At 39.6% G+C, this 18,265-nt stretch overlaps 2 protein-coding genes and 1 non-coding gene across 3 annotated transcripts in view; 2 read left to right on the top strand and 1 right to left on the bottom strand.

Annotated features, from left to right (window-relative positions):
• Positions 1 to 4,479: 4,479 nt before the first annotated feature.
• On the bottom strand, positions 4,480 to 9,698 carry slc3a2a (solute carrier family 3 member 2a). Its single transcript, XM_010753988.3, has 11 exons — positions 9,550 to 9,698; positions 8,511 to 8,718; positions 8,238 to 8,422; positions 7,228 to 7,401; positions 7,050 to 7,147; positions 6,787 to 6,923; positions 6,155 to 6,264; positions 5,855 to 6,051; positions 5,679 to 5,756; positions 5,350 to 5,569; positions 4,480 to 5,260 (listed from the first exon to the last, which is right to left on the bottom strand). Exons 2-11 carry the CDS (start codon positions 8,705 to 8,707, stop codon positions 5,121 to 5,123), a joined length of 1,536 nt encoding a protein of 511 aa, XP_010752290.3. The 5' UTR covers positions 8,708 to 8,718; positions 9,550 to 9,698; the 3' UTR covers positions 4,480 to 5,120.
• A 4,335-nt stretch (positions 9,699 to 14,033) lies between these two features.
• trnam-cau (transfer RNA methionine (anticodon CAU)) lies at positions 14,034 to 14,105 on the top strand. The gene has a single exon. It is a non-coding gene; the product is annotated as a tRNA-Met (tRNA).
• A 1,898-nt stretch (positions 14,106 to 16,003) lies between these two features.
• snx15 (sorting nexin 15) overlaps positions 16,004 to 18,265 on the top strand; it is an 11,104-nt gene continuing 8,842 nt past the window's right edge. Inside the window, exons 1-5 of the mRNA XM_027278466.1 lie at positions 16,004 to 16,253; positions 16,625 to 16,781; positions 17,034 to 17,149; positions 17,243 to 17,522; positions 17,616 to 17,799. Of these exons, the coding sequence (XP_027134267.1) occupies positions 16,155 to 16,253; positions 16,625 to 16,781; positions 17,034 to 17,149; positions 17,243 to 17,522; positions 17,616 to 17,799 (836 nt within the window). The 5' untranslated portion in view covers positions 16,004 to 16,154. The remainder of the gene's footprint in view (positions 16,254 to 16,624; positions 16,782 to 17,033; positions 17,150 to 17,242; positions 17,523 to 17,615; positions 17,800 to 18,265) is intronic.

Raw genomic sequence — 18,265 nt, 5'->3', positions numbered from 1 at the left:
TCTGGAAAAGAGAAAGTGTGACAGATGATGAAATCAATACCACTTTTGTGGCCGTACAGTAAATATAGCTACAACCAGCAGCTGCTTAGCTTAGCTTAGCACAAACACTGGAAGTAGGGGGAAACAGCTAGCCTGACAACAACTCCAACTAGACGTAAAGTTTACAGTTTACGTAAATGTAACATAGCGTAAAGTTTACAGTTTACATTTAGGAAGTCACTGCGCCTAGCTAAAAATGTAAAAACTTTTCCTTTTTTTTCCATTTCAGTTTTTGTACTGGTTAAATAAACATGTTTATTACTCTTCATGCTAAGCTAAAGATGTCTTAATGCTAAGCTTCTCGTCTATCTCTCAGCAAACGTGACAAAATATTCCTTAGAGAAGTCTCCTTGGTATTTTTAGTATGATTTAAGCTAAACATACCTCGAGTTTAGGCTCCGTGGTCAGCTAACGAAGAAGGAGTTAGCTTGAAAGGAAGATGTCTAGACTTCAGATAAAGTCAGAAGAGAAAAAGTTTGAGAAAAAGAAAAATTAAAGGAACCTGTAGACAGAGCTAGGCATTTCCACCTGTTTCCAGTCTTCATGCTAAGCTGAGCTAACCATCTGGTGGCTGTAGCCTTAAATTGTAAAAGAGCTTTCAATGCTAATCCAATTTTCAGCAAGGAAGTAAATACGCACATTTCCCAAAATGTCAATTTTTTTTTGTTTATCTAACGTTGAATCTAGTGTTAAGTCATTCATTATTTCAGTTTGAGCTTACATTTTGGATGCTCCTCAATTAATTTGCGTTTCATTCAATCACGACACAACAAAATCTGGGGACAGTTAGTAGTATTAAACCATAGTGAAACCGTACAAAATGCAAGGAGAGAGTGGGAGGAATAGGGAGTTGATATATATGAAATGTTACACTCGAGGTAAAGTCGATAGTTTCAGTTCATAAAATAAAACAGAACACGGAGAATCCACAAGAACACACAATGAACAAGAGTGTTCAAGCTGAGTTTATACATTTGACCTTTTCGGGGGAAGAAAACACAGCCCCAACATAGGAGCCACTCTAGGCCGATGCTGTCTGATGAAAAATGAGAATTACCGTTCGAATTGATGTGGACTACTTACTGAGAATCAATGAAGGGAGACCAATTTTTTCTAAAACCCTTAAGCGTACCTGATTCTTTCATGGTGGAGGCCGCACGATAAGACATTTGGCCAACGCTGCCCTGACGGTGTTTTCCAGAGTTGTAGTATATTCACTATGATGTTCTAAGACCAAATGTGGAACAAGGGGTTAATCCAACACTTTTAAGACTTTTGAACAGGAGTGACACAAAATAAATGAGCAACTCTTTTCCTGTTGTAGGCTTGAAGCTAGGCTTGAAATGCCCTTGAACATCTTCTAAATGTTCCAGAATAATTAGCCAACAGCTTACATAAATACATACATATTTAAAAAGACTTGTTGGTGCATTAAATGGTTAATGGTTCGTCACGTCAGTATATTGAGTTTTGAATATGCAATGTCTTGTTTTTACTCACAGGTTTCAGGTTTTCAGAGCACAGGGCTTTCCGTTCTGAAGTGACAGGTAAAAGTGACTTGTGCTGCTGTATTTCGGGTCTAAAACATCATTTATGTCTCTATAGTGCTCCTTGAAAGCTGATGAAAGGTCATGTATCTTCATGTCACTGTGATGTAAAAGGTGTGTGTGTGTGTGTGTGTGTCAGACTCAGACTGAGAGTCAGTCATGAGTGTGCATGGCGGTGGGTGAGACAGTGGTTGGGTTTCGCAGCGGCGTGGGGTGAGCAGAAAGGTGCCGAGACGAGCTCTGATTCCCGGTATCATCAACTTCAAACCTCCCCTGTGATACCACAGCAACACGACGGCCCTGTATTGTACCAAGACCCTGAAACTCTGCTGAGGCTTAACTTTTTTTATCAAAGGGATGGTTTAAAATCTTTGTTTTTGAATGAGAAAGGGAAAAATCTTCATGACATATTACACATATGAGTATAATGAGGTCAGAAATGAACATTTTTGTGAACTCAAAAGATAAAGCTTAAGATTCCAGCATTTGATAAATAAACGTTTTACACTGGATTGCCAATGTAGTTAGTTACATACATTTTTTTTTAGTGGATTTGTATAGATTTGAGTTAGAGTGGTATATGATCATATATATTATTGTTTTTATCGCTGATGCCTTTATGCGTAAGCAACTATTTAATATTGTAGCTGCTAAAGTATTTTTACCTACTTTATACACTGATGTTTTGTCAATAACTTTGTCGTATTTCAAAGTCTGATGTTTTATATTGAACTTTATATTTTACAAAGTATCACGTTACAGCAGCTATAGTGTTAGTGTTATAACATTTCATATTTAATGTTGTAAAGAGACGTTTTTCCAATTATGTTTTCTTATTTGTGTGTTATGTGTCATATTTTCACACACATAATATATTTATTCTATATATTGAGTATTTTATTATTCATCTTGTGTATTGTACATTGAACATTTTTGTAAACTTGAAAGATAAAGCTTAAGATTTCAGCATTTGATAAATGAACACTTTACATTTGTCGCGTTTATCGATAAATAAATAAACAAGTGAATTTCCTCGGATCAATAAAGTCTTCAGTAAAATCTTATCTTATAACGTGATTCTATAACAATTAGAGTGTTACCACGTTATAACGTGAAACTTTTCTTGTTTTAAGAATAACTTATCTTACTATAATATGAATGTATGAAATGTTTCAGGTTATAACAAAATAAATATTATATTATTATTTTCACAGTAAAACAACAATTTTCTTGTTTATAGGTCATAAAGCATTATGTATTGTTATAACACTATAAGTCATAACAGTATAGTAAGTTGTTATAACATGAAAGGTTTCCTTGTATGTAATCGCATTTTGTTATTAGAGGCTAACACGATGTACTTGTTTATAGGTCATAAGTTCTTCTAATGTGATTTTATAATGTGCCATTATAACAATATAAGTTATCACGATATGGACAACAATAAAAGACAATAAGTTTGTTGTTATGTGATAAGTTTGCTGTATGTAACAAGATGTGAAAAACGTCTTGTTATATCAAATGCTTTACAAGTTAAAACAATTTCCTGTTTATAGGTCATAAATCTTTCTAATGTGATGTTATAATGTGTCATTATAACAAAGTTCTCACAACATAGACAACAATAAACAACAGTGAAGTTATAATGTGATAAGTTTGTCATATATAATAATGTGAAATACATCTCATAGCAATAAGCTTGTCACGTCATCACATGATACTGATCCATTTTTGTCTTTCTACCGTAGCAGCAGTCGACTTCTGTAAGTTGCATCTAGTGCTGCTGGATTAAATACATCAGTATAGATCTCTCTGAAATGTAGTGGAGTGCTGTAGAAGTGGAAAGAAGCGTGAAACTGAACAAGTAAAGCATTCATTCAAAATTGTAATTAAATACAGTACTTTAGTAAATGTATTTATCCACCTCCCATAGCTGAATAAAAGTCAAACTGCTTTTTAATGTCAAGCAAGTTACAGGAATGATGTGCCCAAGACTGTCTCCAGTTTATACAGGATTAAAAAAGTAATCTGCTGTTTTTTACAGTAACACTTTACTCTAACAAATAAAACAGAAGAGAATCAGTTGTGTAGAGAAAAAGACAACTTCTTCTATCATCCTATCATTACGTATACAGTGTGTAAAGGTACTCCTCGTGTGGGCAATGTTTCAGTCTAAGTACTGTACATGACTTCTATCTCTGATCGAACTCATTTGAGGAGATCATTGAAAGAAAAAGGCAGGTTTAAAAACGTGCATGCCATTTCTCAAAATGTGTCCCAGTCAATTCAGTTCTTTTACTCAAGAGATGAATTATTCATATATAAAAAAAAACAACTGTGGGAAATACAGTACCTACGGAGAGGAAGTATTAGTGTCGCTAAAATTCATCTACCTGATTTTGTCAATGCTGATTCATCTTTCAGGAAGTTCATGCTGTTCACAAAAATCACTACATTTAGGAGAATAGTCTGAGACCACTGCGATAGGCGGTGCTGTGGTCGGAAACTTTGCATTTCTATCAGAGGTATTTTTCATCTTGCAAGTTAGCGTTGCTTAGAATTACAAAATGAACACTGCCAGTTTTAAGATTTGACAGTAGTTACTTCAAAAACAGTCTATGACCCATTTGGTGAAACTCGTACGTAGGTGCACAGTGTAGATTTTAGAGTGTAGTATAATGAGCCGATAAAACCCATCTGAGGATGGTGATAAAATATAGAGACGTACTTCCTTTGTTAACATCTGTGACACACTTACACACACCTGTACGTTCTGAAAATAGTGAACATCTCATCTGATATTATCTGCGGCACAAAGAACACGAGTAAACACAGAACTTGTTCTTATAAAAACTTAGTCAGAAAAATATGAAAAACAAAGAGTACACAGAAGTCAGTACAGATATTTCTGTTTATTCATTTCACTTGATGCAATTTGCAACAATTTTGTTTATTTGAACTCTTAAAATCCTTCAAACCGAGCCATCACATATGTTCAATTAGCTTCTTATTCCTGTGCGATAAACCTCTTTCAGTGGAAGGAGAAAAAAAAGAAAGAAAAAGAAAGTAAAATAACCATTAAAACTTGCTTAAAAATTTATAATAAAAAAAACAAAAACAGATAACAGCTAGAGGAATGCCCAAAGAACAGTAGTGGAATGTATGTCACATATTTGGACAGTGTATAGATGAAACAAAATAAAAGATGACCAAAGGACAAAACTCTGAGTGCATGTCTGAGGTTGCTGCATCTTTTCCGAGCACCAAAACAAAAAGGAAAAAACAATAAGTCAATCTAAAAAAAATAAAAATAAAAAGTTTAAGTTATAAAAACCAAAAAGTTCTTACTGGCCGATATTCGGATTTTCTTTGACCCAATTTCATTCATTTCCAGACTAAATAAACTGATATTTCTTGTAGTAAAATGAGTGTACTGTATCATTTGCCATCTTATTCCTAAAGATTAGGACTGACTTTAGTGTCTTTAAACCAAGTCTAATCTGTAGGTAGCTTTCCTATACTTTGGCTCCATCTTTAGCCTGTATAGGGGAACTGCAGCAGGACAGCTTGTCCCGGTTGTAGCACGAGTTTGTCCAAGCTGACGGAGTCATCTGGTTTCAGGTTTTTGTCGGTTGACAGCTTTACCGTGGCTGTTTCCGGCAACTCCACTCCTTCTGCGGGAACAAGGATCAAAACACTGTTAATGTACGTTATTGGAGAGGACACGTTACATCTTCACCGGATATGCTGGTGTTGAACTTGCCTGTAGGTTGCAGCTTGAATGTGATCGTCTCTTCTGTGGTTCCCCAGTTGACGGCTGTTATGAATCTTTCGCTCTGGTCCCACAGACGGAGGAAAGAGAGGGAGGAGGCAGAGGAGTATAGACTGTAGTAGTCGCCATGGAGGAGAGAGCGCTCTTTGCCTCGCAGGTCGCTTAGGGAGATGAACCACTTTCTTGTGTCGATGCGCTGCTGCTGTATAGCCTGTAAATGTGAAAATTTAAATAACAATTAAAAACAATCAAAGCAAATCCTCACTGGTTTGCTCAAGAACTCTTTTCCTAAGCTGACATTCACAGAGAAAACCTCGTACCATAACAGTCTCATTGACTTCAGCTCCTTCAGCAGGTTTCTCCTCCAAGTCCCAAACCATCTTAGGGGAAGCAGAACCCTGATAAGGAAACAAAAAAGGGAAAGGCAAAGGTTACACTCTGCCACATCTGTAAGGTTAATGAAACATTTAAACATCTGCTCAGTTCTGTAGCTTACCTCTCCTGCGGTAAGGCCGATCTCATCTCCGTAGGTAAACACCGGAGTTCCTGGCATGGTAAACAGCAGGAGCTGGTAGAGATGGACCAGTTTCGGACCCTTTGCAGACATCTGTTTCTGTTGGGTGGCACCGAGACCCCAGCCCAGATTCCTCTGCTGAGAGTTAAGGGTGTCCATGGCCTGGATGCGCTCCACTCCTGCACATATTTTAGAGGAGATAAATTAGTACCGCTTTGCACCAAATGATTGGTTTGCACACAGGAATGGAACTGCAGCTTGTTAGTAGCCGAGTCAGCCTACCTCCGGTTTTGCTGCTGAGCAGGTCGGACAGGATGATATCCACACCGGTGGTGTTGATGAGCTGTGACACATCTGCAGCTGAAACACCTTCAACCACGCCCATCAGTGCCCTGAGAGAAAGAATGTGTTGAGATGAGATTATAGAGCAATGGGAAATGCTGACAATGGCACAAATGGTATTAACAGCATAGAATTCTGATAATTTAAGATCTTGAAATTCCCGCTTTAATGTTGAAATCTGACTTTAAAAAGTGGATTTTGTGTCATTCCTCAAACCTCCCACAAGGTGTCGCTTTACCACAAAAGAGTAGAAAGTGCCATTGGCTAATGGAAGCCTCTCTCAAACCCCCACCCACACTCCCCTGCAGCACTGGAATGCTTTTAATCTCCACCTTCTCTCAGGAAACACAACCCTGTCAGCTGACATTTCATTCTTTTGGAACTCCAAAGCTAGAAAAACACCAAATTTAGCTTCTGATGAGACCAGCTATTTAAAAAAAATTGCTTATATAAATCATGTCAGTGCTCAAAATTGCTTTTCCCGTCTTTGTAGGCAAAGTTAAATTTAGCCAAAACGTTGTTTTCCTGCACAGATTGCGTTAATGCAAAACCAAAAAAAAGTCAGTAGGTACCCCTTCTTGGTGTCGTCGGTGCCGTTGCCTTGGACGACAGCCCGCAGGTTCGACCACTCAGCAGAGCTGGCGGCAATAGTGAGGTCGGATATCTTGATGCCATCAAAACCAAAGTTCAGCCAGTACTCTGCTGCAGCCTGGAAGAAAACAAAAGCATTTTAGACTTTTTGTTTTAATACTACACTTTGACCCAAAGTGTCTCCCCTCACACACTTAAAGGGTTAGTAATTGATGGATTACACAACATCGGGTTTGTTTCCTACCTTGACTTTCTCCACTACGTCATCCAAGCCATTTTTATCGCTGAACCAGTTAGAATTTCCTTGGTAGTTTGGAGTCAGGTCGAGCACCACAGAAATACCTAAGAGAACAAGGACAGTTAGTAAAGGTCAGAACTTGAGTCGTTTACGCCAACATATGTGATCCTGGTTGAAGACCTACTCTTCTTGTGGGCCCTGTCCAGCACAGCTTTCAGGTTATCCTTTGTTCCGAGGTCCGGTTTAATCTCTTGAAGGTTCAGGGTGATTGACTGGTCTTTCTGGACATTGTGAATGGGGCCGAGGACCAGGCCTTTCACCTTCAACTGGTTTATGTTGTCCAACTTGGATTCAACACCTACAGACAAACAGTAGGGAGAGGGAAATGTCATGTCAGTGTGATTTTCACATTGGGGAAAGACAAGACTGAGCTGATGTGTGAAAGGTAGCAGGGCCAGAGGGCAAAGAAGAGAGGACAGAAGGCTCCAGAGACATTTTAGTGATTTAGGAGACAGTTATTGACCCAAGGCGGGAGCATGTGAATGCCTCCTTCCACACCCTCTGCTGGCCATGTGAAGCCTGAGCACAAGGAGATCCCTTATATGAAAAAGACCACCAAGTCACATGTGGTTGTTGGAACTCTGCCCAAAGCCTGTTGGAAACACGTGTGCTTCCTCGAATTCACTTTAAGAACAGCAGTACAATCTGTCCTTCCCTTCTGCCTCTTGGAAGAAACATCTGATATTTGTAAAAAGGTATCATCTGATGAAAATAAAAGCCTGAAAGAAACTATTTTAAATCAAGTTTGAGATTGTAAATGAAGTCTTGTAGAGTACTGGATTGTGCAACTTTAACCTCAACTAGGAGGAGAGATATGCAAGATCTGAGTAGTCAGCTTTTTCTGTCCTTCAGACCTTGAGTCACACGTTGTCAACCTAGTCAGCGGTTTAGTATCTGGCAAGCTGAAATAGGTCACACAGAACTAAGGAAACCCAAGACTTTGTCACAAGACTTGTGACTCCCTTGTGAATTAGTGTGCGGTACCAGACCAAAACCAGACGACTTTGTAAAGATAATCTCAGCATTTTATTTGAGGAATGAGTGCTGACACCATCAGAAAAAAAACATGCAATAATCAGCAAAAAAACAAACAAAAAAAGGAATAAGATCAACTAAAAAGAACTGGTACTTTACCTGCCAAGTCTCCAGAAAAGGCTTCGACGTCATTGATCTGGTACAGAGGTCCTTCATTGCACCACGTCATATCAGGGATGGGTTTGCAGCGAGGGGCTTGTACTATGATCACAATGGCTCCGGCCAGCATGCCTACCCAGCCCAGCCAAAACAGGACAAGAAGCACCCAACGGGTTCGTACCCATCTAAAACACAAAAAAAAAAACACATGTTAAGACCACACTAACACAGGGACTTTGTTTTGTTTTTTTAAGTGTTTATAGCAACTCTTACCCTGGAGTGCCAGCAACCTTCATCAGCTCGTCCTTGGACAGGCCGGTGAATGCGACCTCGTCATCGGGAACCTTCAGCTTGACGCTGCCGTTTTTCTCTCCGCCTGAAGCCTGGCCATCACCTGTAATGGGCTGCTTCTCAGGGTCCAGCTCATTGAGCTCCACGTCCTTCATGTCGATCTCAGTTTCTTTATTCATGGTGGTTCAATCTGGGAAGGTACAGGAGGAGCAGATTGTTAAGGTAATTAGTTTCTTCCTCAGGGCATACAAGGGTGTGTGTGTGTGTGGGACCAGAACACCTGTGCTGAGAATTGTTTCACCTGATTGGTCACCTGAAATGTTGCTCTACCTGTGAAAAGCTAGAAATCACCTACCAGCCTTGTTGCTAAGGAACGTTAGCAACAGCTCAGATGGAAACTTTAAAGTTAGCTATTTAAACTTTATATATTTTTTAATTTTCTACAACTTTTGAAAAGGTTTCCTAAGAGAAACACCTGTTGAACTGTTGCTATATCAACGGAAAAATGTGGCCCTTCACAATAAGACCGCAGCGATTAGCTACTCTTTACCCCCTCCTATCCTTTCTGTAAGACCCCCCACCTCCACAATGAGGATGGAAATCAACACGTCAATGACACGCTTTATAACCACGTTAAAAACAAAAATGTTCGACATATTAACACACACTTTATTTTTTTTAAATAAATTACACCGGAAGTAGTAAAAATAGTCGCCAGTTTGAGCTTCTGCTTTGTTAAATGTTGCTTTAAGAAAACAAAACAGTTAAAAACGTCTTTAAATATGTTGCCACGCTCGTTTAAACAGAGTAACTCAAGTCAAGTCAAATAAAATAACCGAACTAATATGAAACGGCAGCACGATAATGTGCTCGACGTCGTGTAAAAGATGATGAAACCATCCGTCACTATCACGTCATTTACACGAGGTACAACCGCAGAGCTACTTTCAGAGCCGCTGTTAAAAAAAAACAGTGTTTAACTTGTCCTGTGGCTACAAAGTGGAAGAAAACTCAACATTACCTGTAAAAAAACAACGTATAATTGGTAGTCCGGGTTTGTTTCTGTCTTCTGTAGCAGTTTATCCTCTCGGTCGGTCAACTAATCTGGTTTCATGGACAGCCGCTCTGTATTTGTAGCGCAGGTTTCCCCGCCTCTCGGGGGGAGGAGAGGGGATCAGTCTACTATGCGTCTCTCTCTCTCTCTCTTTCTTCCTAGAATCAAACTACACAGTCCAAACCAACATTTTAAAATCTATTTATGGCCACTACATGTTCTTGTTTATAGACCTATGATAGATGATACAGAGCACAGAGAAAAAAACATCTAGTTCACACACACACACATTGTGCATAACCACTCACTTTATGTTTATCCATTCAACCTTTGTTTACAAGGATTTGTACATAGATATACATTTAACTATAGGTCATTTTCTATTCTGACTATGTGTAACATGAGTCTTTTGTGTACACGTAATTGGTTATTGATTATGTTGTTTATTGTGTCTGTTTTAGCCTTTGCCCCAGTTTGTTCAATAGACGCTGAATGCAGAACTTTAAGGTTATTTTGCCCAGGGCTCTCTTTTGTGTTTTCTTTTAGGAGTATAAATAGGGGCCAGAGGAGACTGCTACTCTGTGTCTTTTGCAATGTAATGTTTTTATGCTGCAGAATTCTTATCATTGAGCAATGCTGAAAATATTCTGTTAAAAGTTCATTTTGGTAATGCAAACTTTTACCTCAAGATGATATATTACCAGCTGCACAAACCGTGTTGCCATTAATCATCTGATCAGTGGAGACTCTGTTCTCCACTGATCTTCTTCTGTTTTACCATACAGACCTTGAATGCACCGTTACCTTCCTCCATTAACATGACAAACATTCACAGAGTAATCTCTTCAGGCTGATATTATCATACCCACGCTATAGTGAAAACCAATATAATCAAATAAAACAAAACAAAAAAGAAAAAAGTCTAGGCTGAACTGCACTTGCATGGCTTTTAAATTTCATCTTAATCACTGAGCTGCTGCAGGAAGCAAATGATTAAAAAAACAATAAGTGATTGATTGGATTGGAGTACTTGATGGGAAGCAGACAGTGATCTGCCTCATAAACTAGTTCCAGAGAGAGAGACAAGTCCCTTATTATCACCATAATATCCAAACTTTTTAAACAGGATCCGTGGTGCAGAGTTTAAACTGACGCAGACAGTACAAGGCTCTAAAAATAGCTTGTTGATCCCTTTTTTGAAATGTCACGTTGTTGTTGACGTTACTGCTGTTTACTCCCATTGAATAAAGGCTTACCAAATTAATGATGTTGATCACTGATTTGAATTATTAATGCGGTCTGTATTCAATTTCACAGAACATTTGCGATCAGCTAATGTCCTTCTGTCTGTGCCTGTGCTCTGAAGCTTTCCCCAGCTGTTGTTGACCCTCATTGAATTACCACAAGAGGCAGGCTTCTAGGAAGAAACACCCCTGAAATCCCTATGCCAATTATATAAAGTATTATGTAAAAGTATATATGATATGTTTCAGGGCATGTTTGTACAGGTTACAGTTAAAGACGAAGAGAAGGAGAATTGGGATATTATTTATCTCAGTAAGGGACAACATAAAAGTCAATCAAAAACCAAAATATGAGAAAACACATATGCATTGATATCTCTCAGTGTAAACAATGCTTGAATTCCCAGCATGTTTGGTCTGTGTATAACATTGTTGCATTTTCATTGTATTTGGCACTTATTAGATTAAAATGGCAAAGACAAGAAAAGGCTTTTCATGACTGATTGATGATGATGACGTCACAGTTGTGTCATTTTGAATTATATCTCACTTCTCTTTTTGGCTTCCACCCCAGAATCTACACTGTCTTTTTCTACTTCACCCTTCCTGTTTTCTTTCTGTCTGGCTCCACCTCCCCACAAATGTGTGTGTGCTTGTTTTGTGTACATATATATTTTGGTTCAGTCTACAGGTACGCCTAAAAAACACACATTTGCCTGTCAGGCAAGCTCTTGGTGCTCACAGTAACATCTTTCTAAATACAGGCCTTTCTATATTTGGGTCAGGGGCTGCCACCTCAATAAGTGTGCCATGATCAAATTTTACAACATCATGGTACTGGCAGTGCCTCCAACTGAACTCTTAGCAGTCCAAAAATCAATCAGGAACAAAATAAGAACACACTATCCATCTCTCTCCTCTAGACAAACTCAAACACACGCCATCTGTTTCTGTTTTTATCTCAGGCCTGTTGATCGTGTGTGTGCTTGGCGGAGTCAGGCTGTAACGGAGCTGTTGACAACTGGCTGATGTGATGACGCTCTGTACTGGTGATCCAGGAAGTGTGGTGGACAGAAACGTGAGGTAGTATATCAGAGGGATCTTCCCTGTTTTCTTAACTCTTAAAAACGGACGAAAGGCAATAAAGGGAAGAATGTTCGGAAGAGACGCTGAAGTTGGATTTTGGGATATGTGGGGGGAGAAAAACAAGGAGAGCGGAACAGACAGATGAGAGGTTATATGTTCAGGAAATAAGAGTAAGGAAGGAGTGGCCAAGAGAGGAGGAGGGGGAGCCAGAAAAAAGAGGGGAAAGGGCAGACAGAAAGAAAGAGGAGGGGGCAGGGATGGGTAAACATGTTTATGAGTTAAGGGTGTGGCAAAATTTAGAAGGGGAACATAGCAATGGGTATTAATGGAAAAACAGCTTGGAGCTACAACGGTACACCTGAAAAGATCAGAACTTACAAGACCGACGAGTTCACACAACACTACACTAATGTAAGTTCACAGAGGACACTGATGAAGTCCCTCAGCCAAAGTCCTGTCCTGTTTGTCGTAAAAATCAGTATGCTTTGTTTTTGTTTGGCAGGCGAGGAGGGGACGATCACTAAATCCATCACAGGTCTGCACCCTCACACATAGAAAGGACACAGACAATGTGCCTGTTTTTGTGAGGCAGGAAGGGAGGAAGACAGAAACAGATATTCTATGTTACATTACACTGGTGTTTCAGGATAGACATAACAGCTTACTGCAGATACCAGTTAGGTACATCAGCAGCAAGAAGTGCTGTATGATCATGTGAGATTTCATGTGTGTATTGCAGGAATACCTGTAGATTGGTAGCTGAAAATGCAGAACTTTTGCAAAAAATAAAGAACTCATTGTATCTTTCCAAAATCCCTAAATGTTTTATGTTAGAGGTGCCTGCAGTTCCATGTATTGTTCAGCAACAAAACTAGAGTCTCTGGAGGGGTTCACACACTCTCGCACACACACACAGGGCCTCACTGTAAATCCTCCTCTGATCCCTCTGAGAGAGTTTATTTTGCAAGAGGCTGTGAGCACGGCAGGGCAGACCTGAACCAGTTTAGACTAGTTTGGCTGAAGTCTCTGGGGCGCTTTCATGTCATTGTTTTCAGGCTTTCACTGTGAGGTGCAGTCTGCTCATACTGAAGCGGTGTGGTTCCCATTGCCATTCTTCCCCTCAAATATACACTTGTATACAGTATGTTCATATGTTTTTGCTGCCTTGGATTGAGTCATTTATTTGTTACATAAAATCAAGTTCTAATTATAGCATTTGTTCTTCCATTAGCTCCTACCATACATTCCTAATGAAACTAAATAAACTAAACTTTTTTCCTGATTGCAGCAGGAGACAAAAGAAAAATCCATAGATCACTATGTTACATGATATTTAAAGAATGATTTACAGGGAAAGTTATCAGTGTAACATTTTATGAGTTCATGCAACACACACATTCAGTAATGCTGGGCGTACATCATAGGGACTTTGTCATATTGTGTAATTTTACTGCTTTATGTTCTTTACTGTACTTATACTGCTGGTGTACACACACACACACTCACCATGCCTTTTACAACTCTACTTTCTCTCTCTCTCTCTTCTTCCATTTTTGTCTCTCGGACCCTCCTGATCTTTGTCTTTGTCTTCACATGAGAATGTGCAGCCCAGTTTCCCCTCACAGACAAAGGGGAGACTGTTCATTGTGGACTCTTTACTGCCATGAATGGACAGCTAATATGGACAAAGCGAACATGCATTAGTTCATTAGTGCATTCACCAAAGAAACACATCACAACATATAGCATATAAAAGAATAAAATGCATTGAACACAGTATTTTGAAAGAAACACAAAAAGAAGACATCCTTATTCCCAACTTCATCAAGAACTAAGTTTCATGACAAATTCAAGAATATCTTTGAAATTTCACCATTTGTATTTGACACATTATAATTATGTCTCTTTTTTACTGCCTGTTCACATCCATCTCTTCTCTCCTTTTCAGACTGTTCCCTCCTCTCAGCCCCTTTCTCTGTCCCCAGCACAAACCCTTTTCTGCCAGCAGGAAACAATGGCTGTCTTGATGTTATGTAACAGGGCCCCTCTTTGTGAGATGAATTTCAAACAGTTCACATTCACGGCCACGGCATTTGTTCCCTCTCTTGTTCTCTACATGAAAGCAGAGTGGCGCAGCGGAAGCGTGCTGGGCCCATAACCCAGAGGTCGATGGATCGAAACCATCCTCTGCTATTTTACATGTAACGTTGACTCACTGTCATGAATATGTCAAAGCAGATTGCGTTCAATGTGTCTATACTCTGTGCACCACTCGTATGCATGGAGTCACGTGCATAGACATATATACATGTATGTATATATGTATATATGTCTATGGTCACGTGTACCTCTGTGTATGAAGGTAGAGGAAGACACAACCTGTTTGGCTTCTGTTAGTCAGCTTTCAGCCTAACCAGGCGTGCAGAAAATTAAATATTGACCTCATTTGTGTCTGCACACATCCCCCACTCAGTTTAACAGGTAATTACCAGAAAAAATAACAATCTCAGAGCTACAGCCTGTTAGATATAAACCCACACTCACAGGCTATACCTTGTTCAAGGCCCTGGGAAGGTTTTGACATGATATGAACCACTGACTCAAGGATCTGCTGAATTTTGATAAAAATGTAAATTAAATAAAGTAAAAATGGATAGTTTCAGCTGCTGGAATGACACAGCTCATTGGAAGGGATTGTTTATCATTGTTGCACAGTATGAACGCACAGCTGGAGCTTCCTCAGCATTACAGTAAAGTCTGTCGTCGCTCTCTTTGTTGCATTGTCTCACACAGGGTAAGGATTAGAGCTTCATGTCACAGAGACACAGACGCTCATATTAGTTTACCTGCAAGCAATTTGTATGCAAATTTAAACTGCTTATATTACAAATGTATCATCAAAGAAAAAAATCATTATAAAATTGTGTTACACTTTTTATTTGCTGTCCCCTGCTCATTTTCTTAGACTTCATGTGTACATTACATGAATATTTAGCGCCTCCTGGAGTATTCCACTGGTCCCTACACTGTTTTTAAAAAACTGGTCAAAGGACAATACAGATGATGATTACACATATCATATTTGACTCGGACTTAAATCTAAATCAGCCATTATTCTTAAATCAATTAGTTTTTAGTAGAATTTAGAAGTTGATGTAATGATTTTACATAATAATATGGCCCTGTGTAGCAGCATTGGATCCACTTCTCATTTAATTGCAAACATTTTGCTAATTTTAGCAGCATTTGCTCTGCAAATGCAAACAGCCTGATGGACAACACTTCTATGATTCTACAACACCCCTATGTTTATCCCACTGTCATTAATAGTGACCACTGTTTGCTTTATGATATAATGACTACAAGCTGTAAGCCTAATATTACCTTGACATTATCACTTTTACTTGCTGATAAAAATAAACAGATATTTTAGTTTAGGGTGTCAGAGTGTGGTTAAAAATGAAATATGTGACTTTATGTGTGCGTAAGAATTGCATTGTCAAAATATATTTTATATTACCAGTATTATACTTTGTACAGTATTGTATAGTATAATATTCACAATTATATTTTCATCGGTTTATAATCACCCGAAAGTATGAATTTGTTGTATTTTAGTTACCAGAGAGTGAGACTGCAGTCCACCATGGTGGTCCACCACAGACAGACAGACAGACAGACAGACAGATAGATAGATAGATAGATAGATAGATAGAGTACTTTAATAATATCTATCTATCTACTGTAGAAACTGGACACTAAATTGCAACTGTAATTATTAATTCAACTTGTCACATACAGCCTTTTTTTTTTGCACAATTTGGAGGCAAATTCAAATTAAATGAGTGGATTGTGAATATTACATTAGACTAATTTAGCATTTAAAAATAGTCTATGGGCTGTGTTCCAAATATTTTTTTTACAACAATAAGCAACAAAAAAATATATATATATAAACATTTTTTAAAAATGTATCCTCACTAGTGATAATAAAAATAAGCTTAAGACTAAAGACAGAAATACATCAAAAATGGGAAAAAATAAATAAATAATTTGACGTCGAGCGTCTACAGCACGTAATCACGCATGAGCACACGTCACCGACCAGGAAGTGAGCGTAGAGGAGGGACAGAGGAATCACAACAGAGCTCCTCCAGCCTCTGTTTGTTTGTTTGTCTGTTTGTTTGTTTGTTTCTGTGCCTCTCAGACACGCTGCTCGTCTGTGATCACCGAGGACAGGACATGTCACGGAAAGCCAAAGATGAATATTACCGCTTCTTCACCGTTTCCGACCCACGATCACACGAGAAGGGGCACACGGAGTACAAAGTGACAGCGCGGGTCAGTCTCTCTTCATCTGTCTGCGATCAGTGTTGTTATCATGTCTGATTTACCTCAGGTTTGCAGACATGTCACGTTATTTCACCTCTGTGTTGACTTGCACCCACAGTAACTCTGTCATAGGTGACTTATTTGTTTACTAGTCATGAAAAAGCTGACTCAAACAGACAGATGCACAAACACAAAGAGCCTTTTATGTGAGACAATGCCTCTCAGTGAGCAGCACACTGACCTTGTGATCAGTCCATGATCTCCAGCACCCCCCCATGACCACGTTAATACCCCTGAGTGGAGGCCGGCATGCATACAGAATCAGGCTTTAGTCACCATGCTTACACGTGTTTGATCTGTCCTCTGTGTCCTTTTTGTAGTTCGTGTCCAAGCGTCACCCGGAAGATGTGAAGGAGGTGGTCGTGTGGAGGAGGTTCTCTGAGCTGAAGAAGCTCCACGGGGAGTTGGCCTACACGCACAAGAACCTGTTCAGAAGACAAGAGGAGTTTCCACCGTTCCCTCGCGCACACGTCTTTGGTATAAAGATTGTGATATGGCTGTTAGATGCAACCAGTGCCACGATCACTGACTGTTGCTTTTGTGGCTGTGGTTTGTCGCGTTGTAGCAGATTTTTGAGCGTTTTGTCATTTCCTCTCGGCCGATTATGTAATTTTCCAGCCAACGGACAGTCGCTGTTTGTACTGAGTTTCAAGGCTGCTTTGCTGCCAGGTTGATTGCACAAAGGCAAACCACAGCCTGACAAATGGCTGCTGTTCTTCTGTGTTTCAGGGAGGTTTGACGAGGCTGTGATTGAGGAGAGGAGGAAGGCCACAGAGGCCATGCTTTCATTTACTACCACCATACCTGCACTCTACAACAGCCCACAGCTCAAGGACTTCTTCAGAGTAAGAGCCGCTCACACAGAGAAAGTGATACAGATATGAAGTGGCAGAAAAAGAGTCACAATGTTACTTTCTCCCTTTCCTCTCTCCTCTCAGGGTGGTGAGGTCACAAGGCCTCTAGATTCCACCCCTCTGTCCTCCGCCGGGCCTCTGCCTCCCCCTCTCATTCCCCTACCCAAGCGGAGGGCCTCTGACTGTGAACCAGCAGAGGAGGAGGAGGGGAGGGAGGCTCCCACCTTACCCCAGGATCTGGGCATCAACGTGGGCTTGGAGGTGGGAGAACCGGAGGTGGCGGCCGAGGCTTACAGCGAGATGGGAGGCTCTCCTAGAGAAGAAGAGCAAGAGGAGCTCAGCGATGCAGAGCTGGATGACAGAGGTACGACGATGGAGGATGGAGGGGAGACAAATCTGCCAGAACTGACACTGTGATTTTCTTTTCTTTCATTATTAATCTTGTTTTCTCCTCCAGGCCCGTCTCCTGACCCATCCCTAGCCAGAAACCACCAATCACAAGAATCACAGGAAGAATTCGATTCACTGTTTGACTCCGTGGCAGAAGAGCATGTCCCATCCCTGAAGGAGGAAGGTCCACCTCCACTGTCTGATAATGACTTGGCTGTCTTTGATCCCTGCTATAAACAAGGTGACAATAAATGAAGATAAGATAGATAAATATAAAACAATTGCAGCCTTATATTTCAGTATTTGGTGATTTTATCTCAATGTTTGTGTCTTGTGCAGATTCTGTTATTTTCAAAGTCAAAGTCAACTTTATTGTCAATGCTGCTATGTGTACAGGACATACAGAGCATCAAAACAGTATGGACACAAGTATAGTAAAAGATGTAAAAAGAAAAGTATATAAAATATATATATATAGAATAGAAATATACAAATCTAAAAATATATACAGCAATATATATATATATAGACCTGCTGCTGAATGCAGGTATTACTTATTTTGAAGCTTCTTCTAACTTAGAATGACTTGTCAATCACAAGATAGAGCATATCCTGCTTTATCGTCTATTTCACTCTAAATAGGACCGTCATTCACTACGTGAACATCATGCTGTATGGAAGAAGACTTGAAACTAGAGATTGAGACCATAAAGGGAA

Source organism: Larimichthys crocea, chromosome III (genome assembly GCF_000972845.2).
Source record: "Larimichthys crocea isolate SSNF chromosome III, L_crocea_2.0, whole genome shotgun sequence".
Lineage (NCBI taxonomy): Eukaryota > Metazoa > Chordata > Actinopteri > Sciaenidae > Larimichthys > Larimichthys crocea.
The sequence above is the reverse complement of the archived record's forward strand: the minus strand, read 5'-3'. Positions and strand labels throughout refer to the sequence as shown.